General features: G+C 39.3%; 1 protein-coding gene across 1 annotated transcript in view; it reads right to left on the reverse strand.

The window, feature by feature from the left end:
* SPAG17 (sperm associated antigen 17) overlaps nucleotides 1-27256 on the reverse strand; it is a gene marked incomplete at both ends in the record, with an annotated part of 220105 nt that overhangs the window by 142187 nt on the left and 50662 nt on the right. Inside the window, 3 exons of the mRNA XM_079698181.1 lie at nucleotides 1446-1640; nucleotides 3358-3544; nucleotides 16486-16617. Of these exons, the coding sequence (XP_079554307.1) occupies nucleotides 1446-1640; nucleotides 3358-3544; nucleotides 16486-16617 (514 nt within the window). The remainder of the gene's footprint in view (nucleotides 1-1445; nucleotides 1641-3357; nucleotides 3545-16485; nucleotides 16618-27256) is intronic.

Here is a 27256-nt window from a genome sequence, read left to right on the forward strand (position 1 = left end):
CGCTCTGAGATTGTATCTATATAGGAGCAGTTTTTCTGCCAGATCACTTTTTGACTATTTTAGCATTTGTTTGCTGCGTAACTGGTTAGAAATGCAGTAGATCCAGTTCTCTTTCCCACGTGGGTAAAAACAGACTGGATCCATGATTTCTGCTTCAGTTAACTTTTGGTCACATTGAAATAGCTACTGGCTTCTCTGGGCATTTGTGCTCTGACTGTATAAAATAATGACAGTTTTCCATAAAGTTACACTTGAAAATTTGTCTGACATGGTTTGGTTTTTCCATCTGTAACTAAATAGGTTCTACTACTAAGATCTCACTATTCTACTGTAAAGTCTCTTTTTCTATAATTTTATTTTTATATATTAAATATTTTTAACAGAAAGGCTACGGAGCTTATGCAGCATTTTCTCACTGACTTGAATAATAAGTTATTGAATGTTACAACTAGCCTTTGAGATAGAAATAGTTAGGTTTGAATCTCAACTCTTTTACATAATATCTGCCTCTAGACAGAGTCGTTTTTGGTAAAATGGAAATAATAAAACATACTTCTGAGGGTTGTCATGGAAACTACATGAATCAACACACTTAAAGCCCTTAGCATTGAGCCTAGTCCCAAGGCCTGTGCCCAATAAATGGTAGCTATTATTATTATCAGGGGTAGCCATTTCTAACCTGGAACAGCAATTTAAAAAATATTGTGTTATAGAAATCCAGATACGGCTGTATAGGTTACAAAGCCCTGTGAAAGGATATTACTAATAAATAACAAAGAAGTGCAATAGCATATGAAAAAAAGAGCTTGGACTTCCAGGTCACACAGGCTTATATTGCATCCTAATTTTACTATCTGAAGTAGACAGTAGACTCTGTTCCCATCCCACAGAGGGAGTCTAGTACAATTCCCTTAGATGAAGACCCTGAGGTCTGAATAGTAGTGCAGTATAGTCATGTAGTGGCTGAAGAGTAGTGTAGGTGGGACTTCATCCCACAGCTTCCTGGTCTAAGGCCTGGAAGATAAGCGTCCCCTCTGATTTATCAGAATAAGCCAGTAGCAAATCTGAGCAAGAATCCAAGGCTATGACTTCTCTTGGGCCATTTGGTGACTGTGGCTTCTGGCAGAATAGGTTATCTACAGATGATCCATCCCACTCATGCTTTAGGTAAAAGTTATAGAGCAAAATTCCTGAGAAATGTAGTTGGACAACCAAGTCTATGTTCTCTGTGGCTACACAGGGATAGAAACACAGGGTATGATTAGAATTTGCAAAATTTACAACACCTGGCTAGTGCAAGTGGCATAAATAGCAACTCAAAGTCTCGAAAGGATTTAATAACATATGTATTGTATGACTATGCTTTGGGCAGAAAATTGTATTTGTACTTTAAGGACAGTGGGTAATACTGAAGGATTCAGTAAGTTGTGTAGCAGACTGCATACCTTCTGGCTGAAGAAGACTTTCCTGCTGCTGGCTAACTGCTGCCAGGTGTGTCTGCAGAGGTTCATAATTCTCTGATGATATTTTAATCACGCTGCTTATGGGAATGCCGAGCTCAGTCATGATCACTAATAACTGAGGATTGTTGAAGCCCACAACTATAATGTAATGCTGGGCACCGTCATCTGGCTCATCGTCTGTTCAAAATACCGTAGAGAAGAGCAGCCGTCATTTTAAAAGAGAACAGGTTGCACTCAGCCAGTTCAATGGCTCTATACGTTATGCATGCGTTTATCACCCCTCGGGCTTGCCAAAAGCAGTCCGGTTGGCTGGAATACAGTCATGTTGACTGGTTTTCATTATTGCCCTTCCAGTAAGAAGGCTGTGGCCATTTTACAAAATATTAAATCACTTTTGCAAATGAGACATAGGCGTAATAGGAGGACAAACATACAGAGGGCCTGTCGTCATGGAAAATGTGTGCTTGGGCTTTTCTAAAAAGAAAAAGTCTAGGCTGTAATTTTTCTTGGTTCTAATCTCTTTTGAGCAACATCTGGCTTTACTCCTGAATTACAAGTAGCTGCAGCTTTGTGGTATTTTATATGCAGAGGTGTTTACAGAAGAGGGAAATATTGAATATGAACAAACTCCCTACCAAAGCATACTGTGTGTTTATGTCAATAGGTGTGCATGCTGAGTATGGGTTATGTAGCAACTATATATTTATTGAATTCAAGTTAAAAAATATATATTGCTCACTTTCCTAAAATTTTTCTCCTCAATTTTGTCCTGGCTATACTGTTCTATAAGTGTTAAAACATGAGTTTATATTAGAATGTGAGATTCTGGGGGGTGAGAATAACTGTTGTACTTTAATATCAATACTAGATGGTACACGAAAACATTACGTCTCACAATGGTTCCTCAAGATCAGTTTAAAAATAGAGCAACAGATGCACAAACTTTTGATCTTCAAGTAGTGATTTTTCTTCAGCTACTAAAACAAATCAGTATTGATACTGCTTACGGAATCCATAATATAATTGCTTCTATGTCTAGTGGGTTTAGAGCAGAGATATATTAGGGGAGTCAAACTGTCAAAGGATGTGAAGAGGTGCCATCTCATTTAAATACGATGCAAATAAAAAACAGTAGCTCCACTTGGGTTCATGGGAAGGTGGCAATGAATTACTCATAGATGCCCAAGTCAAATAATTTTTTTATATCAATAATCTAAATGAAAGAAAATTCTGGTTGTTCTATCTAGGACAGATAGTGGCAGAAGCTGAGGCCAGGAAGCTACATGCTCTGTGTCACAAATTAACAGGTCTGATTTTATTACCACTGTGTTTCACTCGTGACAATAATCACTTTTTACTTTGCCTTATAAGCGTTTCTGACTTTCTCAAATGTTCCCAACAAGATAGTAAGCTCCTCGGTGGCACAGTCAGCTAGTTAATTCATCTTTTATCTGCACTATGAAAATGTGCCTATAGCAAGACACATGCTAAAGAAATATTGGCTGAAAACAAAAATTAATTGCAAATAGAAATATTTTTCTATTAGGGTGTCATGGGGAGTATAGGATTTATGCTTTTAAAAAGGTGAGGGGCTTCCCTGGTGGCGCAGTGGTTGGGAGTCCACCTGCCGATGCGGGGGGCGCGGGTTCGTGCCCTGGTCCGGGAGGATCCCGCGTGCCGTGGAGCGGCTGGGCCCATAAGCCATGGCCGCTGGGCCTGCACGTCCGGAGCCTGTGCACTGCGGCAGGAGAGGCCACAGCGGTGGGAGGCTGGCGTACCGCAAAAAAAAAAAAAAAAAAGGTGAAAAGGCTGGGGAAGATTAAGCATAGTGGTTGGAATGATTTTTCAAGTTTGTAGGTCATCAGGCAAGAAGTGAAAGGAGCATCTTACTGACCAATGTAATGTTTGGTGTCATCCTCTTCTCCCCTTCTTACTAACTGGGTGGTCTTTTTTACTGCTGTGTTTGCCTCAGGCTGGTCCTTTCCCTTTCCTTTGGCAACCTTGGCAATTGGGGACTTTTTCTCCTTGGGAGATTTTGCTTTCCCTTTATCCGTTTCTACCTTAAATCTGTCTTCTATCACCTGGAAAGACAGAATACTTTTGATTAAACCATACACTGAGCAGGCAATGGCTTTTCTACTGTCAGGTAAATTAAACCTTTATTTCATTCAGTCACTCCTTTACTCCCTGATTCATTCTTCAAGCCAGGAGAGTGGAGATTCCAGGTTGAGCCTAAGCTGTGAGAAGGCACATCAAGCACAAAGACTAGAGGGGTGGATGCTAGGAGACTGTCACACACACACACCTTTCTGGAAGGGAATTCATCTTAAAGGAGCCCCCCTTGGCCTAATAAACAACCTCAGTTAGTGGCTGGCAGGGAGAGTGGTGGATTCTGAGTACATTGTGATGGCAGGTACTTAGGGCTTATCAAGTAGCCTAACCCTGGGGTCTCTATCTGGGTCTAACAAAGGTTTTCTTTTCAAACAATTGCCAAAACCTTTGTACATTATGCCATAATGTAATTACACTTTCCATTCATGTGTTATAAATACATATAGGTTGAGTTCATTGAAATGACGTGGTAGTATAGGACCATACAGAAGATCCAGAATATGCTTACGTTATTTATTTTTCCCATGTTCAACAAAATTGGGCACAAAAATAACTAAATTACTGTAGCAACATTGGGGGTTCTGTATTTTCCTGAGGTCGTGAAACCAAATTTGAAGGACTCAGTCCTAAGACATTAGAGACGTTAGAGACAATAAGATATATTGCTTTGGCACCAAGCTAACAGAAGGTAGCACAGGAGGGGAGAGGAGCGTCTGCCTCTTCTACATGGCTTCTGGATGTTGATGGTTCCAGAGAACCCAGTTTTTGGTTTCTTTTTAATCTTTTTTGCCACTCCGCATGGCATGTGGGATCTCCATTCCTCGACCAGGGATTGAACCCACGCCCCCTGCAGTACAAGTGTGGGGTCTTAACCACTGGACTGCCAGGGAAGTCCCAAACCCAGTCTAGCTGTAGCACCTGGAGGAAGCATCAGAGGTGCCCACGGACCCTCCGTGCATGCCTGGCACCTGTGGCTCCAGTGGTGGGGAAACTCGACCTCCCCACCACCTGCTCCTCAACAGAGGGAAAAAGCAGTGGAGGCTGCAGATGTCACTAATGGCCTTGGATAGAGGCAGCAAGGAAAGCACAAGGTAAAGTACAGAGGTATGAAAAGCCCCAGTGTTTCTCTCTGCACCAGATACAAATTGGCCCATAAAAATAGGGTTGGCATATGCTAATGCATATATATGGAATCTAAAAAAAATGGTACTGATGAACCTAGTGGCAGGGCAGGAATAAAGTTGCAGACGTAGAGAATGGACTTGAGGACACAGTGGGGAAAGGGGAAGCTGGGATGAAGTGAGACAGTAGCATTGACATATATACACTACCAAATGTAAAATGGATGGCTAGTGGAAGCTGCTGCATAGTGCAGGGAGTTCCACTTGATGTTTTGTGACCACCTAGAGGGGTGGAGTAGGGAGGGTGGGAGGGAGGTTCAAGAGGGAGGGGATATGGGGATATATGTATATATGTATACATATAGCTGATTCACTTTGTTGTACAGCAGAAACTAACACAACATTGTAAAGTAATTATACTCCAACAAAGATGTGGAAAAAAAAATAGGGTTGAACTCTATTCCCTTGAGCTCCTACTCTACTGGGGAAGAAAGAGAAAAAAGCACATGAACAGAGAAACAAAAGTATGACTGAAAATTTTCATGAATTTTATGAAGGATAAAATCCAATGTAGTAATAGACACACAATTCACCACTTGCTAGTAAGCTGGTGATGGAAGGCCTCTGAGGGAGTGACATTTGAGTGAAGACCTGAAGGATGAGGAGCATCCATGTGAGAAGCAGGGGAAAGGTGAAGTGTGTGCCAGAGGCCCTGAGTTATAAAGGAGATGGGTATGCACAAGGAACTGAAAGGAGGTGAGTATAGCAGGAGAATAGTGGGCAAGGGAGAGAGTGGCCAGGATGAGGCGGGGAAGGTAGGGCATGGGCCAGGTCTTCCAGGGCTTTGGTGGGGGCTGGTTCACGAGTTTATATTTTATTAAAAATGCATTGGAAAGACCATAAAGGGTTTAAATGGAGGACTACTGTGATTTTGCAAGATAGGAAACCAGAAGACCAGTAAGGAAACTCTAGCAATAGTTCAGATAAGACCTAAAAGTAACTCAGTTTAAAGTGTTGGTAGAGTGGAGAAATGTAGATGGATTTAAGATCTATTGTGGATGTTGAAATTACAGGGGTTGAAAGATTAGAGACAAGGAATGAAGGAGGAGGAAACAACGATAATGCTCTGGAGTTAGTTTGAATAACAAGTTGGTTGATGGCACCACTCCCACTCACAGAGACAGAAGCATTGGGGTGAGAAATAATTTTTACTTAAGGTGGGCAGACTATTCAGAAAGATCTTGTTAAATCCGAGATGCTCCTGAGATGACAAGGAGACAATTGAATACACATGTTCTCCTCTCAGAAGAGAGATGTGGCTGGAGTTACAAATTCAGGTGTGGGTAACATAGAGACAGTAGTTAACTGCACGGGAAGAGATAAGACCCCCTGGGGAAAGAGGTCTCAAGAAATATGAGAATTGAACCTGAGATCATGCTGGAAACTCCAATACTTACCAACTGGGTATAGGAGGGGATGTGGGTAAAAGAGAGAAGTGACTTAGAAGGTAGGAAAAATTACAGAGTATGCAGCTAGAGAACCAAGGGACTGAAAAGTATGGGTAGTTATAGGCGACATTATGGGAGCAGTTATGGTGGAGTGTGGAGGTAGTGAACACAGAGGCAGGAACAGTTGGGTGACCACTTGTGTGGACAATGGTTTCAAGAAGCTTCCTTGTGAGCACTATGCACAATAGCCAAGACATGGAAACAACCTAAATGTCCACAACAGATGAATGGATAAAGAAGATGTGGTGCATATATACAGTGGAATACTACTCAACCGTAAGAAAGAACGAAATAATGCCATTTGCAGTATGGACGGACCTAGAGATTATCATACTAAGTAATGTAAGTCAGAAAGAGAAAGACAAATACCATATGATATCACTTATATGTGGAATCTAAAATATGGCGCAAATGAACCTATCTATGAAACAGAAACAGACTCATGGACATAGAGAACAGACTTGCTGTTGCCAAGGGGGATGGGGTGGGGGAGGGAGGGAGTGGGAGTCTGGGGTTAGCAGAGGTGAGCTATTATATAGAGAATGGATAAACAATAAGGTCCTACTGTATAGCACAGGGAACTAGAATCAATATCTTTTGATAAACCATATTGGAAAAGAATATTAAAAAATGCATGTATATATGTATAACTGAATCACTTTGCTGTATAGCAGAGATTAACACAACACTGTAAATGAACTATACTTCAACAAAAAAGTAAAAAACAAAACTAATGCAAATGCATTAAAAAAAAGAAAAAGAGAACAGCCTTTAAAGAAAAAAAAAGATGTTTGCTTGTAAAGGGGAACTGGGGGATCTGAGATTGTTCACTGGATGAGTGGGCAGAAGGGGAGTATAACATCAAACTATGTACGTATGTAAGTAAATCAGGAGATATTGTGTTTGCAGGCTGATGGAATGATCCAGAAGAGAGGGAGACATTGAAAACATGGAGGAAACTAAAGTCCTTAAGAAGAAAAGATGGGATAAGATGAACAGAATGTGTCAATAACTGGACTTTGATAGGAAGAAAGGCAATTTCTCAGTTTAATGAAAGAAGCAAAGAGGGGATGAGTGGCTGGGTGTAGGTGCAAGAAGGAGAGAGGCCTTGATGGTGTTGGGGGAGTGTTTCAATGTTTTCAAGTGAAGGATGAGGCAAGGTTATCATCTCAAGATGGGCAGGTATGAGGTAGGAGTTTTGACTAGAGAAGATAATGTGAGTCATCTCAGAAAGTGGGAGAGCAAGCTTACTGAAGAAATATGGTAGAACTCTCTGCCAATGCGGAGAGTTTATTGGAAATTTTGAGATTGTTCACTGAAAATGAAACCAGAGCCCAAATCAGTGCCCCTGACTCCAATCAGCTCGGAGGTACTGGTAAGACTCATGCAATTAGGCACTCTCCCAGCCACACCTTGGATCATGGTGAGTCCACTAAAGGGAAGAACACCGGTGCAGCTGTGAGGTGGACAGCTAGCCTCACCACAGAGAAGTCCCAACTTGGCCAAAAAAAATCTGCCAGAAACTTCTACAGCTATCATTTGAAATAAAATCGCAGGGTGATCTTTAGAACTGAAAAGAAGAAACTGTTTTAGATTAAATTATTCTAAAGTTCACCTTCATTCATTTCATTCAACTTTATACATGCATTCATATTCCATCATTCCAAAAAACACTTCCTGACTGCAGTGGACATTTGTGTCCCAGTAAGGCAGTAAAAGGGCCCTCTGGCCCTGCAGGCTCTCCTAGGTGGGGTGTAGGACCTGTGCAGACACATAGCTCTCATTCCTTTGGAGTCTCTCTAGCAAAGATTGGGTTCTACAAGGTAAGCAACTTCCTGAGCCCTTTCTCCTGTAAGGTTTCTTAGGATCCTAGAGAAAACGAGGCTGATCACAACCAAAATTTCAAAGGAAGTGGTAACTTAGCAGAGACTCAGCTATACAGTATGATACGTGCTTTCTAGACGTCATCATCTTTAATTTGTTCTCACAAAGCAACATGCCAAATGGGTAATTATTCCCATTGTATAAATTAAGACCCACAGTTTCCCTCACAAGCACACAGCTGTGGTAGAGACACAAGTTGGTGTGACTCCAAACCTCAAACTCATTTTATTTCCATGGTTCTCCTGTAGCCTCAGCCTTCGACGTCCTTGCAACCTTCTTCTCCATGCTTGTCTGCCCTCTCTCTACTCCATCTTTCCAAGGGCTGAATAATACTAGCTGAATGCTCTTCTGTTTCTCCGTGTGCTTCACTTCCCTCAGCTCCTCTTTCTGCTCAGTGCCCTCTTTCCCTCTCTTTCTTTTTGCCTTTGCATTCCCTTAGCAAGGTCAAACTTGGTACCCTGGAGAGAAGCATCTTTTAAACTAATTTCCAGTAACACGGAAATTAGCAATATTGATCTCCCTCCTTTCACAAAAGCATTTAAAAAGTACTTCTAAATCCTGATTTACTTCTTTAGGTATGTTTTTAAATTCTAAAAATAATCATTATTGAAAAATTGGAAAAAAACATAAAGAACTTACAAAAATCACAATTCCACCATCCAGAGAAGATGAGTGAAGAGGCTATTACAATGCATTCTTTCAAATTATGTTTAGGCGTCATTTTAATGTAATCATTATTGTTGTCTCTATATAACCTAGTGTTCTGCATTTTCCATTTAACAGTGGATGTATGTTTAACTGGTAGCACATCAAGAAGTATTGCTATGTAAAGTATTTCTCATAGCGACTATATATGCGATTTCCTGGTGTGCAGAGACACTAAATGGTAGAGAACAGAAGCAAATGGAAGCACCTGGGTCCTCCTGGGTGCCAGGGGCAGGCAGAGAAGTCCTTGGTAAATTTCTGAACATGTTCTTTGCCCTACCTAGTCCCCACTACTCCCCTGTGCCTGACTCTAGTGGTGGTCTCCCTACTCCTCTCCTGTATCCAGTCTGTATCTCCCAACCTCCACACCTGATCTGAACCAGGACAGTCCCTTTGTTCCTCTGCTTCTGAACAATCATTGACTACTTGGCCCCTTAGAATTCTACTCTGGTCAAAAGGTCCATCCTTTTCTACTAAGCCCCAGTTGCAGGAAAATCACCTCCTATCTCCTTCTCTTTCCCTCTCTTCTCTCACATTCTGAATAAGCCCCTCCCCTCTATGGGTTTACATCTTGGGATTTGAGGGCAGGAGCGGGGAGAAGTGAACCAGGTTTGCTGAGCCCCCTCTTAAATCATAAGCTAAAATTTGTTCAACACCAACCTCTTTTGCCTTTCTTGCTTTTGGGTAGCATAACATGCATGTTCCCATTTAGGGTCATCTACTTATAACTGAAAGAACTCAGAGGAAACTCTTGCCAATTCAAGATAAAAATTTAGGAGGTGTGTATCTAACAGGCCCCTCTTTCTACCGTGTTTGGGGAACACATGCTCCCCAGCATATGAAGGGAGAGTCAAATTCATAACAGAGTACATTTTCTTTAAAATGCACTGTGTACCAAAAGCATCTGGATGCCTCCTCCTCCTGTGGGAAGGCTTTGGGTAGGCATGGAGATTTTTTACCAGTTAAGCTACATAGCAGATGTGGGGCTTTTGTCTTAGCAACAAACAAAAATGTATTAGGGTTTCACACACTCACTTGAGTATCACGTGACACCTACCTAGAATCTTGTTATTCTCACCTCTTAAAGGGAAAAATACAAAATTATCCCTCTCTGGAATTGGGCAACCTAGTTATTTGATGCTTCAAAAATATTTTAGACTGTATTTTATTTCTAAATTACTTCTTAATACCAAAATTCAAATACCTCGATGGGTATTCATTCTGTTGTTCTTCACAGTGAAAGAGAAGTAAATGGTAAAAGTCAGTGGAACCGGTGGTAAATATCTATACTTCCTCTTACTTTTATAGATAATAGCACATCTACATATTTGTTTATAACTTTGGTTTCATATGTGTTCATACTTTGTTTGTGTTTCATACTTTGTATTTCATAAGATTCCCACAATAATATTATTAAGGATATAGATAAGAAAAGATGTCACGGCAGTTAAATGACTAAGTCACTCCACTATTATGTGACTTATGAGAAACAGGGTCTATCTTCTGAGTGCTACTCAGTTCTCTTTCAAGATATCACTCTATCTCATAAATAATCTATTGGTCACAGATGATGAGAGGACAATAGATGGACTGAAAGAAATGTATGGTGTCAAGTAAGTTTGAGAGACAATAGATGAAACAATATTAAAGAGATTTGTTTTCATGAAACTCCTCCATCTTTAATAAGCTAATATAAAGTTAATTTGAACAGGGGGTCATTTGTTATCTTTTTTAATGCAGAACTGGGTTTAAATGGTTCCAGAACCTATTTTGGAAAGAAAAGGTTGTAGGAACATTTGGGGGCCCAATTAATCCATTTCTATAAATGTATGTTAAGGAAATTATCCAAAATATGAAGAATTGTATACAGTAAGGTTGTTCATCACAACACTGTTTATTATGAAACAACACGGAAATAATGGAAATGTTCAACAATAAAGGAACTTTAAGAAAAGTATGGTAGTCAATAGAACGTCACCTAGCCAATAATAACAATAGATGTGGATGCTGTGATAATGAGAAAAAAATATGGTATATTTTAATTGAAAAAAACTGGATTAAAATTTCTTTTTACAATGATTACAGCTATGTAAAGAAACAAATCCGCAGAAACAAAGGAAATATACCAAAATGTTAACATTAGTTATAATAGGGTTATGGCATTATGAACATTTTGTTTTTCCTTTTCTATATTTTCTATTTCTTTCCCCTCCCTGCTTACCTGCCAAATAGAAAATATAATGTATGGGACTGAGTTAGGAGTTTGCTTTTCTAGAGAGTGGCTGAGGTGTAGAAAACGTAAGCAAACGAATATACTGGGTTCACTTGACCAAATGATGCAATCTAAAGATTGCACAAAGTCCTGGGGTGCCACACTGCCATCTTCAGGGTGCAATTCTTCATCCACAGACTCAGAACATGGCCCTGTCTGTGTGTGGTGGTGGTGAGGGGGTGGGTCTGATGTCTACCTGATGTCTGTCTCCTGCACGATCCTACGTGATTTAGAGGTTTTAGCACCCGACCAGCCAATGCTATCCAACTTCAACATCCAGAAGGGCAGAGAGAAGGGCTAAGGATGTTTGAAATAATTCCAGGAAGTTTCTTTCTAAGAGATTCCACCAGAGACCAGCTCATTTCTGGGCAGGGGGGTGGGACTGGATAAGAAGTCAGGATTCCCTTGGGAATTGGTGGTTGGTTAGCTCGGTGCCCTTTGTCTTTGGTGGACTTTGTTCCTTTCTCTGACCAGTCCCCCCCGCTTAACCTCAGGATGTTTTATGAAACATGGAATTACATGATATAATTAGCAAGTTGGTAGATCCTACTGAGCAAAGCCATTTGCTCTTTCAAAGAAGCATCCCTGGGAAGTTCTCTACTGATTGTGAGCCAAGAGTGCTGTTTTGCGTAATTATTGAGACACACTCAGAAGGGGTATGTACAGTGGTTAAGAACGTAATCTTAGAGTCTGACAGTTCTGGATTTAAGTCCTGAGTAGCTATTTAGCCTTGGGAAAGTTACTTAGCTTTTCACACCCTCAGTTTCCCCATCTGCAAATCGAGAATAATCCGCTGTAACTCATAAAGTCATTTAAAGCATTAAACGTTAAAACATATGTAAAGAGCTTAGTATAGTGGGAAGCAGTCAATAATGGTAGCTAATTACTATTATTAGCTGCTGTAACTGTAGCTATTTGTATTTCAAAATACTGCTCTATTTTAAATGTGTGTGTTTCTTTACATTTTTCCTGAAGTCTGTAAAAAGGTTTCATTAATTAATAGCATCCCAATTAGGAAAGCTCTGCTCTAGTTTACAGATAAGCCAGCCAGGGAATCATTTATAATTTACCCTGAATTGTTGAATTTTGTAGCTCTTCAGATCCAACAGTTTTGTTGGTAGTATCCTCATTTCGATAATCCAGCCTCAAAGAATTCCATCCAGTTAGTGAGGCAAGTTATTCCTTTCCTGAAACCACACGGGTCCCTCTAAACTGAGTTTCTGCTCTTCCTCTGTTTGATTTCTTAGAATAGTTTCTGAAGATTTTAACCACAACTGAATCAAAACTAACCAGCCTGTAATTTCCTGGTATGTCCCTATGGCCTTTCTTTTAAAACAAAACACACATACAAAATGGCATTACATTGGCTGGTTTCCAGTGTTTCGGGGTTTTAACTGGAGTAAGCTGGAAAACGTCTGTGAAATTTACCCTAATTTCTTTTTGTCGGTCCTTTGGAGCAGGCTCTGGGTTGTTTGGGCTTCATCATGATATCTGATCAAATTGAGGTGCTTTTAATTTTGAGATGTTTTAAGAAAAGTTTACCAATACCATCTGTCCATATTCTTTACTGCCTGTCTTCCATCTATTCAATTCTAGGACATTGAAAAATAAGGCAACTTGTACTAAGTAGATAAGCCAGAAAGAGAAAGAACTGTTCTGCTTTTATATAAAAGATATGCTAAAAATATCCAAGAAAATATGGACTGGTTATTTGAATTCACAAATTAAAAGCACAGTTAGAATATATTTGGATCTTTTCCTAAAACCTATCCAAATGTTCTGAACTCAACTCAGAGGCACAGACTAGATTTAGTTTGGCTGATTATTTAAATGGGTTAATTTTGCTTGTATTATAGCCATTTTTAATTTTTTGATGATTAAATGTTTTCTTTTAGCTGAATTCTCAATATATTTTAAATATTTTGATTCACAATGAAGTGTTTTGGTTTTAAAAAATGTTTATAATTAATATATAATATAAAAGTTGGAGTTAAAAAGAAGTAAAAATGTGAAAAATACTGTAATATTCAGATAATGACTAAATTAAAACATGGTCAGAATAGAAACCAAGCAATTTATTTTAAAATTATAATGAACCTTATGAAAATATATGTACCCAATACATTGTTTCTCTAAATGTTTGTTAAGTTAATGAATTAACAATAAATTGATAATGATATAACTAAAAATGCAGAATAAATGTTGAGATAATTATGTGCGCAAGGAAAACTTATTTCTAAACAAAACACTCTTATTCAGATTTTAAGATATAATAATATCTAATTCGGGATTAATTATATGAAAGAATCATATTCAGAAGTTCTGAAATGCTGAAATACATTTCTAGAAATAAAGTGTATTTTCTTCATTATATGTATATTTGGAAGTAATCAACAAGATGTTTCTGAATATATAAAAGTTTTGAAATATATTCAACTTATTACAATTAGAGGCAGGGATTTGCCTCTCAGAAATTTATATGCTAAAGGCTTCTAAACTGTACTTCTAAGAAATATCTTCCTTGTGTTATTTTTTATAATATTAATTATCCAGCAAAGTTTCTTCATGGACAAAGCAAATGCAATGTTAAGCATAGCCCGGACTAAAGTGTTATAAATTATTAAAATTAGTGGAATCTAAAATAATGATATTTTCACTGTATCTGGCTATTGTAACTATATTATTAAGAAAAGTTTTGATGGTTAAAACAGAATCAAGGGGCTTCCCTGGTGGCGCAGTGGTTGAGAATCTGCCTGCCAATGCAGGGGACACGGGTTCGAGCCCGGGAAGATCCCACATGCCGTGGAGCAACTGGGCCTGTGAGCCACAACTACTGAGCCTGCACGTCTGGAGCCTGTGCTCCGCAACAAGAGAGGCCGCGATAGTGAGAGGCCCGCGCACCGCAATGAAGAGTGGCCCCTGCTTGCCGCAACTAGAGAAAGCCCTCGCACAGAACTGAAGACCCAACACACCCAAAAATAAATAAATAAATAAATAAATTTAAAAAGCAAGTTAAAAAAAAAACAAACAGAATCAAATATGTAGTATACATTACATTTTTTTTCCATTGGGTTAAAAGGACAGGGACATACTCATATTAGTAGTTTTTGTCCTCACCGTCTCCCTAGTATTTTCTGTAATTATGGCTATGGATATTTTTCGAGCATTCAATGTTAAAAATTCAATTCCAAAAATTCAACATAGAAGATACAAAACACTCTGGGTTGTACAGATGTAAACATATAACTAGTATTTGAGAGAAAGCAACCACATATATCTCATGTTGATGTTAAAAAGCCGAAGAGATAGTCACTCCCATTGCAGGAATCTCAGAATCTCACCGGGGGTTCAGAAAGAGGAAGAAATTGGGTAAAGTCCTCTTTCCTTTTTTTTCCATTTTCTAAACCACAGCGTGGTGTCAGTTTTACATACTTTATACTTATTTTGCTTTCTGCTAAACTCCCTGGCTGACAAGCATTAACCTCCGTTGTTCCAAATGACCTGCTGGGCAGTGTTGTTGAAATGAACATAGATTATATCATCCTTCCAACAACTCCCTTAGCCTTGCCTTTACCTAGAATATTTTTCTGGAGAGTTCTCCCTTCCAATCAGTTTTCATCAATTATTTAGTACTGACTCGTGTGGTTGCAACTCAGAGATTTGGGGCTGGTGTTTTGGGAAACCAATCTAATGAAGACATTAAATTAGATTATGTAATTGCTGGCTCTTAATTGCTCAAAGCGTCCTCTTATGCATCTATTACCTTTTTATTTTTATAAATCTAAAATTCAACTCCCAATTCCTTAAGACTCTTGAATTTTCAACAAATAAAGATTATTTCCATATCTTCAGAATCTCATAACTGTCTTATTATATTGTTCACATTTCAAAAAAAAATGCTGAGCAAAATAACAGTGCAGAAATATCTTTATACTGTTAGTTTTAAAAATGTTTCCTCCATTGCCAGGATATTCCATTTATTGTTACTTAAAATTTGTTAACTGAAATCTAAAACCTACTCCTATTACAAACAATTACTGAGACTTAAAACAGGTGGCAAACAAGGAAATTGACACTTAATGTGTTATGTATATTTGTAGGTGCTGTGGGAAAGCACAAAGCAAACAGAAGGTGCAAGAATTTTTGCAGGACTTAACAGTCTACTTTTTGTAATTCAGATTCCCATGTGACACTGGAATTTTAAAAAGACAAGAAAAGATCTTTCTCTACTAGTTTCAAATTTTCCAATTTTTCTTCTGCCAAGTCTTAACGTCCCTGAGTATTTTTTAAGGTACGAATTCTCCTGTACACGTTGGAAAGAGCTTCATATAGATGGAAAACTGTACCATCAACTGTTTTCAAATAAGTAGAATTTTTCTGGGGACAATATACACCACCCTAGTAAGATGCTAAATGCACAATCTCTTTGAAAAACATAAAGCCCTATATTACAAATTTAAGGTGGCATTATTATTTTTTTCTACAGTTACCCTGTCAAGAGTTCAAATAGGGAAGCCAGATTTGGGGGGGTCTTACAAAGGGGAAGTAGGTATTATTGGAACATGTTCACTTTTCTCTTTCTTCTTCCATGACTTGGTTTTGCCTCTCCCACTTAGAGGTATTAAGAAACAATTTACTTATACACCCATTTCATATATACACATGCACACATACACATTACACATGTACATACAGAAGCATTTGGCTTTCCAAAAGTATTTCAGCATGATTTGGAAAATAAGAAAAACATCTCTCATTTTGACTAAGGTTAAATAGAAAATGGATTTGAAACTGGCATCACTTTGCTAAAACTATTTTAAAATATTTTTTCAGATGAAAAATACAAATCTTTGGAAAACACACAGATCGATTTCCCTAGGCAAATTAAATGAAAAGTCTACACATGAAGAAATAAGCAGGTACATAATACAGGAGTAGAAGTAATGGAGCGCTGCTGAAATATTTAGATTACTAGGAAGATGCAGATGTAGCCCATTATTTTAATAGGTCCTCCTATTGAATATCATGTAAAATATTTAAAATAGTTAGACCCTGACTTTGTGGGGTTTTCTCACCTTTTTATATTTACTTCTCCTGACTCTGTGTCTCTCCTTTGGTTCCCTAATTTGTTCCTAACATATAAATAGACTACCATAAAAACAACTTCAGCCACATGCCCTGGGATGCTGTCACATTTCTGCATAGGAGAACTTATTTTTAATGGGTTTGTCTTTGAGAAAATGTAATTCCTCCAACAGCACTTTGAACAGGCTTTTCCCTTAAAAGTTGAGGCAACAGTTAAATGTGCTACGTAACACTTCGTGGCAGGCTTACGGAGAGAGGAAGTGCCCCAGAGAACCTGGCTGCAGTTCACTCACTCCTTGCCGTCTTTAGAAAACCCACCATCGCCCTCCCAGTACCTTCTTCTCGTTTTCCCGTCGCTGTTGGTCCTTCAATTTAACCTGGAGAAGCTGAAATTTCAAGAGTTTCCCTATCAGTGGTAAGGTGAATTTCTCTCCGCTGTCCATAATTGCTTTTGCTGCCGTTAAAACCTATGAAGAAACACAATTATTCGGAAAGTGGCATTTTATAGCCTTTGGCACGTCTGTCAGTGATGAAAAGATGAAATGGTATTTTGAGTTTTGTAATATTTGTCTTGCCGCAAAGGTGCCTCATTGCGGGCCAAAAAAATTAGGGAAAAATGCCCCAATGCCATAAAGAGAGGCATTTACCCTCTACTCTAAGTAGATTGGGTTGTCTGAAAATGAACTTTTTCCAATAAGTGCTTCTCATGATGGTACCAGACTCAGACTCCCAAACATGGGTGGAGGAAAGACAGGTGGAGCTCTGTGTTAGGATGACCGGTAGGTCAGTTTCATGCTACAGAAAGTCTGTTGTTTGGCACAGCCAATAGTCCAAACTGTCAAACCCTGACTCCTTAGGACACTATAAAGTAAATAGGGTTTTATAAAAATGGAAATGGCTATGTTAGCAGTCTTTCATTTCTTGGTGACCAAATTCGGATGAAAGATAAAAGCTGTTTGACACAGAGGCGCCGAGCAAATGCTGCTCCCTTACTCCCACCCCCTTGCAATTTAAGGTTGATCCTGTTGGTATGCAGCCTAATTGGGGTGAAATAAGGTTATTGAGTTTTCTTTGGGTGACGACAGCCACTAGGAACATACAGCTGTATTGTCCAGATGTGTGGCACTGACAGCCTGTTTTATAACTGCACTTTTTACAGCTTGTTTCCTCTAAATTTCACACAACTCTCTAACATCTGGGCCCTTTTCCTTGGAGCCCTATAATCACTTTATTTACTGCAAAAAAATAAAAAATAAAATCATGTAAAATATACCATAAAAAGTTGTTATGTATTTCTCTTTCTTCATGTTGTCTCCCTAATAAAGTTCACCTCGGCCGGAAGCACTGTCACAAAAGTAATCTAGTCAAAGTGTTTTTCGACTTTTGTTTTCAAGCAAGCATCAGGTTTATTTATAACCTCGGGATGAATTAGGTGTTACTAAAATGTCCTGACATGTTGCTTTTCTCCCCCCTTGGTGCAATTACTCCTCCGGGCGCATATGGTGTCAATTTCACAGCCTCTGTCTCAGATAATGATGGCGCACACTGCATCTCATCGGGCTGCGTCTTGTCTGAGGTTCATACCAGCCCTTGGTCAGGGCTTTCCTGACCAATCCGGTTCCTTATGACTTTTCACTTTGCCAAGGGAAATAGCTGAAAGAGAGGGAGATGGCTATTTTGCTTCTAACTGCAGATGGCCCTGTGGATTATCATATGCCAAAATGTAATCGGACCGCCTCGAGACCACATTGGGGTTTCCTGCATTGCAACGCAGGAGGGGGAAAGCCAGGGAAAGGACTCCTTTAAAGCTGCTGTTTCCAAAAACCAAAGGAACAAACCAAATGTCAGAAAGCTTTGCATGTGTCTAAGCAAACACCCTCCATGAAACAGAGCTCTTTGCTTTTTATGGCACTTCTGCTCCTGCTAACACGATTTAGGGAAAGGGACATGATGGCTGTGATTTCTGGGAGCTGGAAAACATAAGGATACACCTGTGGAATCTCACCACTTAATGATGACCAGACTCAAGAGAGAAGGGAATCCTAAGGGGACGGACAGTCACACATAAAATGAAAGCTGTCCGATTGGGTCCAGCCTCAAAGGGTAGGTATATTTGGTTTGAAATGTTATTTTTCAATACCAGCTAAACAGTGTGCCGACTATCAGGCTTCTCTGTGACATCTGGTTCAAAATATACAGCTTTGAGTTTTGAAGCTCATAGCAGTCTAGGATGGGGCGTTTCCCTGTGATACAAATATAATGACAGTGTTGAAGGGAAGTCAACACTGGACTGGGTCTCTTTTCCTGATGACCTGTGAAAACAGAATATTTACCTATGTCTCGCGTGGTGTGGGTGAAGCCTGCCTGGCGTCACGGTGATGGATGGGATGTCTCTGGAGTTGTTTTCTATCCCCATGTCCCTATTAGGCTACGATTGTTACCTCACTGTGTTAAAATGTACTCAAAGCACAACAAAATGTCCCAAGAGAAAGGTGTTTTGCGGGCCATCAATGTTATTTCTGGTCAGTCGAAAACTGTCCGTAGAGAGCTGGGTTTAAAACAAAAATCTGGCACAGCCCCAAAATAAGAATGATACCCTACTGTGAAATGGGGAGATTAGGAATAGCTGGGCACCCGTGATCTCATGGACACAGAGCCAGGAAGAGCAGTGGCGGGGCGAGCCCGGAGGATGCTCCCTCCTCCCTGAGCAGCCCAGGGCGACCCAGTCAGAGGCAGACTCAGTGCCGATGCCCACACTCCCGGAGAAGGGCACAGCACTGCACGTGGCACTGTTGGCAATGGCAGAAACCGGCACGCTTGTCCTTCCCAGAGGAGGTTGCTCGGAGGAGGTTTGACTCCCAGGCATGCCATTTTCTTTCTGTGCTTCTCCCAAATGGAATGGTAATGTGAATCCTTGGGATAATCAATGTAAATGAAAGTCTCTGCTGACAAACATCTTAGACTGAAAATTTTTATGGAATGTGGGTCATCTCCAGGAGAGGTAGAAAAAGAAAAAATGTTTATAAGTGGATTTCTACTGAAAAGTCTTTATTCTCACACCCCATAGTTCACACTTCCAGCCAATCAACAGCCAGTAGTTTGGTCTCAGATGAAAAACAAATCCTTAGAGGGCCTTTGTTTGAAGGATAAGTCTTTGAGGGAAGAAAAAAAAAACATCTGCAGAAGACACAAATTTTAGGCTTCCCTTCCCTTGCCTTACTCGTATTAACTGAGATAATAATCAAATCTTCAACCTTCCAGCATTGTAAGGGTTACTTATCCAGTATCTAGTCCATGTGTATGTGTCTCTGTGTATCTGTGTGTCTCTGTGTGTCTGTGTGTCTGTGTATCTGTACATCTCTGTGTGTCTCTGTGTGTGTCTGTGTATCTGTGTATCTGTGTGTCTGTGTATCTGTGTGTCTGTGTATCTGTACGTCTCTGTGTGTCTGTATGTCTGTGTGTCTGTGCATCTGTGTGTCTCTGTGTGTGTCTGTGTGCTGGGGAGGCAAGCCGACAAGGGCAGTAGGTCTTGGGAGGATGAGGGATACAAGAGAAAAATGGAGCCGTGAGCTGATCAGGGTTGAGGAGTAATTAAACAAACCCCAAAGTTTCCAGAACTAGACAGAAAAACAGCCCTAAGTGGGTTAAAACCTAGGTACTCATCAAGCCAAAATACCAAATAAATGAGGCTGGCATGAGTCAGAAACTTAAAAAATGCGTCTTATGGGCAAATGAGACTTATTAAATGGAGAAAAACTGTTCCCAGACGAGGCCTGTACGTGTCTCCTGGACCTACTCAGGCCAGGCCTCGGGGCCTGCCAGGGCCGGGGGGACATCCAGGCCAAGCTACCCGAGGTGCTTGGTTCTGGGAAAGACTGGTGTAGGAGGAAATTTAGCGTCCAAGAGTGCAGCTGAGGCAGGAAGACACGATTGTAAAGATCTTATTTTGAGGGTGGATGCCCTTTGTCTGTTAGGAAGTTTGTGATTCTGAGCACACTAAGAAATAAAAACATTTCTCTCTTTATCACTGACCTGATTCAAAGACGTATGTCATATTTACTACCTAATGATCTGATCCAACAAAAATACACCAAATGAGCCAAATTCTTTCCTTGCCTGGGGATCAGGCCCACCCACAGACACTAGTGCCCTCCCTTCCCTTCTTCCATCCTCCTCTCTGTGGATCCTTCCCACATTAGTAGTAAGCACGGCATCGGTTGGGACAAATACTTAGAACTGCTCCACAGATTCCCATGGAAACAAAATGTATGTGTGTGCACAAGTGCATGTATACATACAGACATATAAACACATATGCATACATATATGTATGTGTATACATGATACATAGATAGATGATAGATAGATATAGATAGATAGATAGATAGATAGATAGATAGTAAGATAGATAGGACTTCCATGAGGTCTGCAGGTCTGCTGCCAGGTTTCCCTGGTATGCTTACAACAAGGCACAAGGAACAGCTTGAATCGTTGCTTAACTTGCTGCATGTTCAATCCAGGTGAGTTCTGAGGAAGGGTAAAGATTTTGTATCTGCATTTCTCTTGCCTGGAACAAACCAGGGAAAAGAGGTGGTGGAGGAGAGGGAAAGGTGTGGTTATGTGGGGCAGAGAAGGGAAGGATGATGGGAGAGGGGTGGGATGAGGAAAGGCTTTTCCTCCACGAACTCCAAATATAGTCACCATTTTTCCTAAAAGTTTTGGTTTCAGGGCCCTCCTTGAGGGTCCATGGTATTTGTTACAGTAGCTTCAAAAATGCATAAGATATGATTTCACATTTAACCCATTATTCTTGGGTCAATGACTTAGGATTGGTTTGGATATATAAAGACCTCAGCAAATAGTAGCAGAATCCATAAACTTGGCTCAGTCCAAACTAGCCCAGGGCTGAGCAAACAGGTTTTTGACATGCACATCTAATTCGCTTTGTTTCTTCGTTCATTCTTTCATTCATTCATTCATTCATTCATTTGGTACCACATTCTTTTGTTTCTCTCATTTCCTTAATATATGACCAAGTGCAATAGCTCCTCATCATGGTAAAAAGTGCAAGCAGTACCAGAAGGATGTACAATGAAAAGAAAATGCTTCCCCAATCTCCTGCATTCCATTAACCAATTCTTGTGTATCCTTATGTAATTTCCTAGGCATATATAGACATATACTTATATCTTTTTATATTTTAATACAAATAGTATCACATTTTCATATTGTCAAGTGGTTTGTGTTTTTATATCCAAAGTTATCTAGGACACCTCTGTATGAGAGAAGAGACCATTTATTACTCATAGCCCAAAAGTAGCTGTGTATGTGTTTATGCGTCTTCATGTATAAATAGTCTTTGCATAAATGTAATTATGAATGTTAATAGAATTCAAGCCAATCTCAAGGTAAAAATCAGTGTATAACATTATATTTGGGTTTCTTGAAATTATATTCTAAAACTAAGCATTAAAGTATGCCCAAATAAATACGGTTTTTAAAAAAAGTTATCTAGGACAGCTTTCTGTGCTGACATGTATTGTTTACACATGTATTTTTTTTTTATTAGTTTCTGCTTTATAACAAAGTGAATCAGTCATACATATACATCTGTTCCCACATCCCCTCCCTCATGCATCTCCCTCCCTCCCACCCTCCCCATCCCACCCCTCCAGGCGGTCACAAAGCACCGAGCTGATCTCCCTGTGCTCTGCGGCTGCTTCCCGCTATCTATCTACCTTACGTTTGGTAGTGTATATATGTCCATGCCTCTCTTTCCCTTTGTCACAGCTTACCCTTCCCCTTCCCCATATCCTCAAGTCCATTCTCAAGTAGGTCTGTGTCTTTATTCCCGTTTTACCCCTAGGTTCTTCATGACATTTTTTTTTTTTTTTAAATTCCATATATATGTGTTAGCATACGGTATTTGTCTTTCTCTTTCTGACTTACTTCACTCTGTATGACAGACTCTAGGTCTATCCACCTCATTACAAATAGCTCAGTTTCGTTTCTTTTTATGGCTGAGTAATATTCCATTGTATATATGTGCCACATCTTCTTTATCCATTCATCCGATGATGGACACTTAGGTTGTTTCCAGCTCCGGGCTATTGTGAATAGAGCTGCAATGAACATTTTGGTACATGTCTCTTTTTGAATTATGGTTTTCTCAGGGTATATGCCTAGTAGTGGGATTGCTGGGTCATATGGTAGTTCTATTTTTAGTTTTTTAAGGAACCTCCATACTGTTCTCCATAGTGGCTGTACCAATTCACATTCCCACCAGCAGTGCAAGAGTGTTCCCTTTTCTCCACACCCTCTCCAGCATTTATTGTTTCTAGATTTCTTGATGATGGCCATTCTGACTGGTGTGAGATGATATCTCATTGTAGTTTTGATTTGCATTTCTCTAATGATTAATGATGTTGAGCATTCTTTCATGTGTTTGTTGGCAGTCTGTATATCTTCTTTGGAGAAATGCCTATTTAAGTCTTCTGCCCATTTTTGGATTGGGTTGTTTGTTTTTTTGCTATTGAGCTGCATGAGCTGTTTATAAATTTTGGAGATTAATCCTTTGTCAGTTGCTTCATTTGCAAATATTTTCTCCCATTCTGAGGGTTGTCTTTTGGTCTTGTTTATGGTTTCCTTTGCTGTGCAAAAGCTTTGAAGTTTCATTAGGTCCCATTTGTTTATCTTTGTTTTTAGTTCCATTTCTCTAGGAGGTGGGTCCAAAAGGATCTTGCTGTGATTTATGTCATACAGTGTTCTACCTATGTTTTCCTCTAAGAGTTTGATAGTTTCTGGCCTTACATTTAGGTCTTTAATCCATTTTGAGCTTATTTTTGTGTATGGTGTTAGGGAATGATCTAATCTCATACTTTTACATGTCCCTGTCCAGTTTTCCCAGCACCACTTATTGAAGAGGCTGTCCTTTCTCCACTGTACATTCCTGCCTCCTTTATCAAAGATAAGTTGGCCATATGTGCGTGGGTTTATCTCTGGGCTTTCTATCCTGATCCACTGATCTATCTTTCTGTTTTTATGCCAGTACCATACTGTCTTAATTACTGTAGCTTTGTAGTATAGTCTGAAGTCAGGCAGCCTGATTCCTCCAGCTCCGTTTTTCGTTCTCAAGATTGCTTTGGCTATTCGGGGTCTTTTGTTTTTCCAAACAAATTTTGAAATTTTTTGTTCTACTTCTGTGAAAAATGCCAGTGGTAGTTTGATAGGGATTGCATTGAATCTGTAGATTGCTTTGGGTAGTAGAGTCATTTTCACAATATTGATTCTTCCAATCCAGGAGCATGGTATATCTCTCCATCTATTTATATCATCTTTAATTTCTTTCATCAGTGTCTTATAATTTTCTGCATACAGGTCTTTTGTCTCCTTAGGTAGGTTTATTCCTAGATATTTTATTCTTTTTGTTGCAATGGTAAATGGGAGTGTTTTCTTGATTTCATTTTCAGATTTTTCATCATTAGTGTACAGGAATGCCAGAGATTTCTGTGCATTAATTTTGTATCCTGCTACTTTACCAAATTCATTGATTAGCTCTAGTAGTTTTTCGGTAGCATCTTTAGGATTCTCTATGTATAGTATCATGTCATCTGCAAACAGTGACAGCTTTACTTCTTCTTTTCCAATTTGGATTCCTTTTATTTCCTTTTCTTCTCTGATTGCTGTGGCTAAAACTTCCAAAACTAGGTTGAATAAGAGTGGTGAGAGTGGGCAGCCTTGTCTTGTTCCTGATCTTAGTGGAAATGGTTTCAGTTTTTCACCATTGAGGACAATGTTGGCTGTGGGTTTGTCATATATGGCCTTTATTATGTTGAGGAAAGTTCCCTCTATGCCTACTTTCTGCAGGGTTTTTATCATAAATGGGTGTTGAATTTTGTCGAAAGCTTTCTCTGCATCTATTGAGATGATCATATGGTTTTTCTCCTTCAACTTGTTAATATGGTGTATCACATTGATTGATTTGCGTATATTGAAGAATCCTTGCATTCCTGGAATAAACCCCACTTGATCATGGTGTATGATCCTTTTAATGTGCTGTTGGATTCTGTTTGCTAGTATTTTGTTGAGGATTTTTGCATCTATGTTCATCAGTGATATTGGCCTGTAGTTTTCTTTCTTTGTGACATCCTTGCCTGGTTTTGGTATCAAGGTGATGGTGGCCTCGTAGAATGAGTTTGGGAGTGTTCCTTCCTCTGATATTGTTTGGAAGAGTTTGAGAAGGATGGGTGTTAGCTCTTCTCTAAATGTTTGATAGAATTCGCCTGTGAAGCCATCTGGTCCTGGGCTTTTGTTTGATGGAAGATTTTTAATCACAGTTTCAATTTCAGTGCTTGTGATTGGTCTATTCATATTTTCTATTTCTTCCTGAGTCAGTCTTGGTAGGTTGTGCATTTCTAAGAATTTGTCCATTTCTTCCAGGTTGTCCATTTTATTGGCATAGAGTTGCTTATAGTAATCTCTCATAATCTTTTGTATTTCTGCAGTGTCAGTTGTTACTTCTCCTTTTTCATTTCTAATTCTACTGATTTGAGTTTTCTCCCTTCTTTTCTTGATGAGTCTGGCTAATGGTTTGTCAATTTTGTTTATCTTCTCAAAGAACCAGCTTTTAGTTTGGTTGATCTTTGCTATCGTTTCCTTCATTTCTTTTTCATTTATTTCTGATCTGATCTTTATGATTTCTTTCCTTCTGCTAACTTTGGGGGTTTTTTGTTCTTCTTTCTCTAATTGCTTTAGGTGCAGGGTCAGGTTGTTTACTCGAAATGTTTCCTGTTTCTTAAGGTGGGATTGTATTGCTATAAACTTCCCCCTTAGAACTGCTTTTGCTGCGTCCCATAGGTTTTGGGTCGTCGTGTCTCCATTGTCATTTGTTTCTAAGTATTTCTTAATTTCCTCTTTGATTTCTTCAGTGATCACTTCATTATTGAGTAGTGTATTGTTTAGCCTCCATGTGTTTGTATTTTTTACAGATCTTTTCCTGTAATTGATGTCTAGTCTCATAGCATTGTGGTCAGAAAAGATACTTGATACAATTTCAATTTTCTTAAATTTACCAAGGCTTGATTTGTGACCCAAGATATGATCTATCCTGGAGAATGTTCCATGAGCACTTGAGAAAAATGTGTATTCTGTTGTTTTTGGGTGGAATGTCCTATAAATATCAATTAAGTCCATCTTGTTTAATGTATCATTTAAAGCTTGTGTTTCCTTATTTATTTTCATTTTGGATGATCTGTCCATTGGTGAAAGTGGGGTGTTAAAGTCCCCTACTATGATTGTGTTACTGTCGATTTCCCCTTTCATGGCTGTTAGTATTTGCCTTATGTATTGAGGTGCTCCTATGTTGGGTGCATAAATATTTACAATTGTTATATCTTCTTCTTGGATCGATCCCTTTATCGTTATGTAGTGTCCTTCTTTGTCTCTTCTAATAGTCTTTATTTTAAAGTCTATTTTGTCTGATATAAGAATTGCTACTCCAGCTTTCTTTTGATTTCCATTTGCATGGAATATCTTTTTCCATCCCCTTACTTTCAATCTGTATGTGTCTCTAGGTCTGAAGTGGGTCTCTTGTAGACAGCATATATATGGGTCTTGTTTTTGTATCCATTCAGCTACTCTGTGTCTTTTGGTGGGAGCATTTAGTCCATTTACATTTAAGGTAATTATTGATATGTATGTTCCTATTCCCATTTCCTTAATGGCTTTGGGTTCGTTATTGTAGGTATAGTCCTTCTGTTGTGTTTCTTGCCTAGAGAAGTTCCTTTAGCATTTGTTGTAAAGCTGGTTTGGTGGTGCTGAACTCTCTCAGCTTTTGCTTGTCTGTAAACGTTTTAATTTCTCCATCAAATCTGAATGAGATCCTTGCTGGGTAGAGTAATCTTGGTTGCAGGTTTCTCTCCTTCATCACTTTAATTATGTCCTGCCACTCCCTTCTGGCTTGTAGAGTTTCTGCTGAGAGATCAGCTGTTAACCTGATGGGGATTCCCTTGTGTGTTATTTGTTGTTTTTCCCTTGCTGCTTTTAATATGATTTCTTTGTGTTTAATTTTTGACAGTTTGATTAATATGTGTCTTGGCGTATTTCTTCTTGGATTTATTCTGTATGGGACTCTCTGTGCCTCCTGGACTTGATTAACTATTTCCTTTCCCATATTAGGGAAGTTTTCAACTATAATCTCTTCAAATATTTTCTCAGTCCCTTTCTTTTTCTCTTCTTCTTCTGGAACCCCTATAATTCGAATGTTGGTGCGTTTAATGTTGTCCCAGAGGTCTCTGAGACTGTCCTCTGTTCTTTTCATTCTTTTTTCTTTATTTTTCTCTGCAGCAGTTATTTCCACTATTTTATCTTCCACCTCACTTATCTGTTCTTCTGCCTCAGTTATTCTGCTATTGATCCCATCTAGAGTATTTTTCATTTCATTTATTGTGTTTTTAATCGATGCTTGATTCATCTTTAGTTCTTCTAGGTCCTTGTTAACTGTTTCTTGCATATTGTCTATTCTATTTCCAAGATTTTGGATCTGGGAAATAGAATCTTGGATCAGCTTTACTATCATTATTCTGAATTCTTTTTCAGGTAGACTGCCTATTACCTCTTCATTTGTTAGGTCTGGTAGGTTTTTATCTTGCTCCTTCACCTGCTGTGTGTTTTTCTGCTTTCTCATTTTGCTTATGTTACTGTGTTTGGGGTCTCCTTTTTGCAGGCTGCAGATTCGTAGTTCCCGTTGTTTTTGGTGTCTGTCCCCCGTGGCTAAGGTTGTTTCAGTAAGTTGTGTAGGCTTCCTGGTGGGGGGGACTAATGCCTGTGTTCTGGTGGTTGAAGCTCGATCTTGTCTTTCTGGTGGACAGGTCCACGTCTGGTGGTGTGTTTTGGGGTGCCTGTGGCCTTATTATGTTTTTAGGTATCCTCTCTGCTAATGGGTGGGGTTGTGTTCCTGCCTTGCTATTTGCTTGGCATAGGGTGACCAGCACTGTAGCTTGCTGGTCGTTGACTGAAGCTGGGTGCTGGTGTTGAGATGGAGATCCCTGGGAGATTTTCGCTGCTTGATATTATGTGGAGCTGGGAGGTCTCTTGTGGACCCGTGTC

Source organism: Hyperoodon ampullatus (assembly GCF_949752795.1).
Source record: "Hyperoodon ampullatus genome assembly, chromosome: 2".
Lineage (NCBI taxonomy): Eukaryota > Metazoa > Chordata > Mammalia > Artiodactyla > Ziphiidae > Hyperoodon > Hyperoodon ampullatus.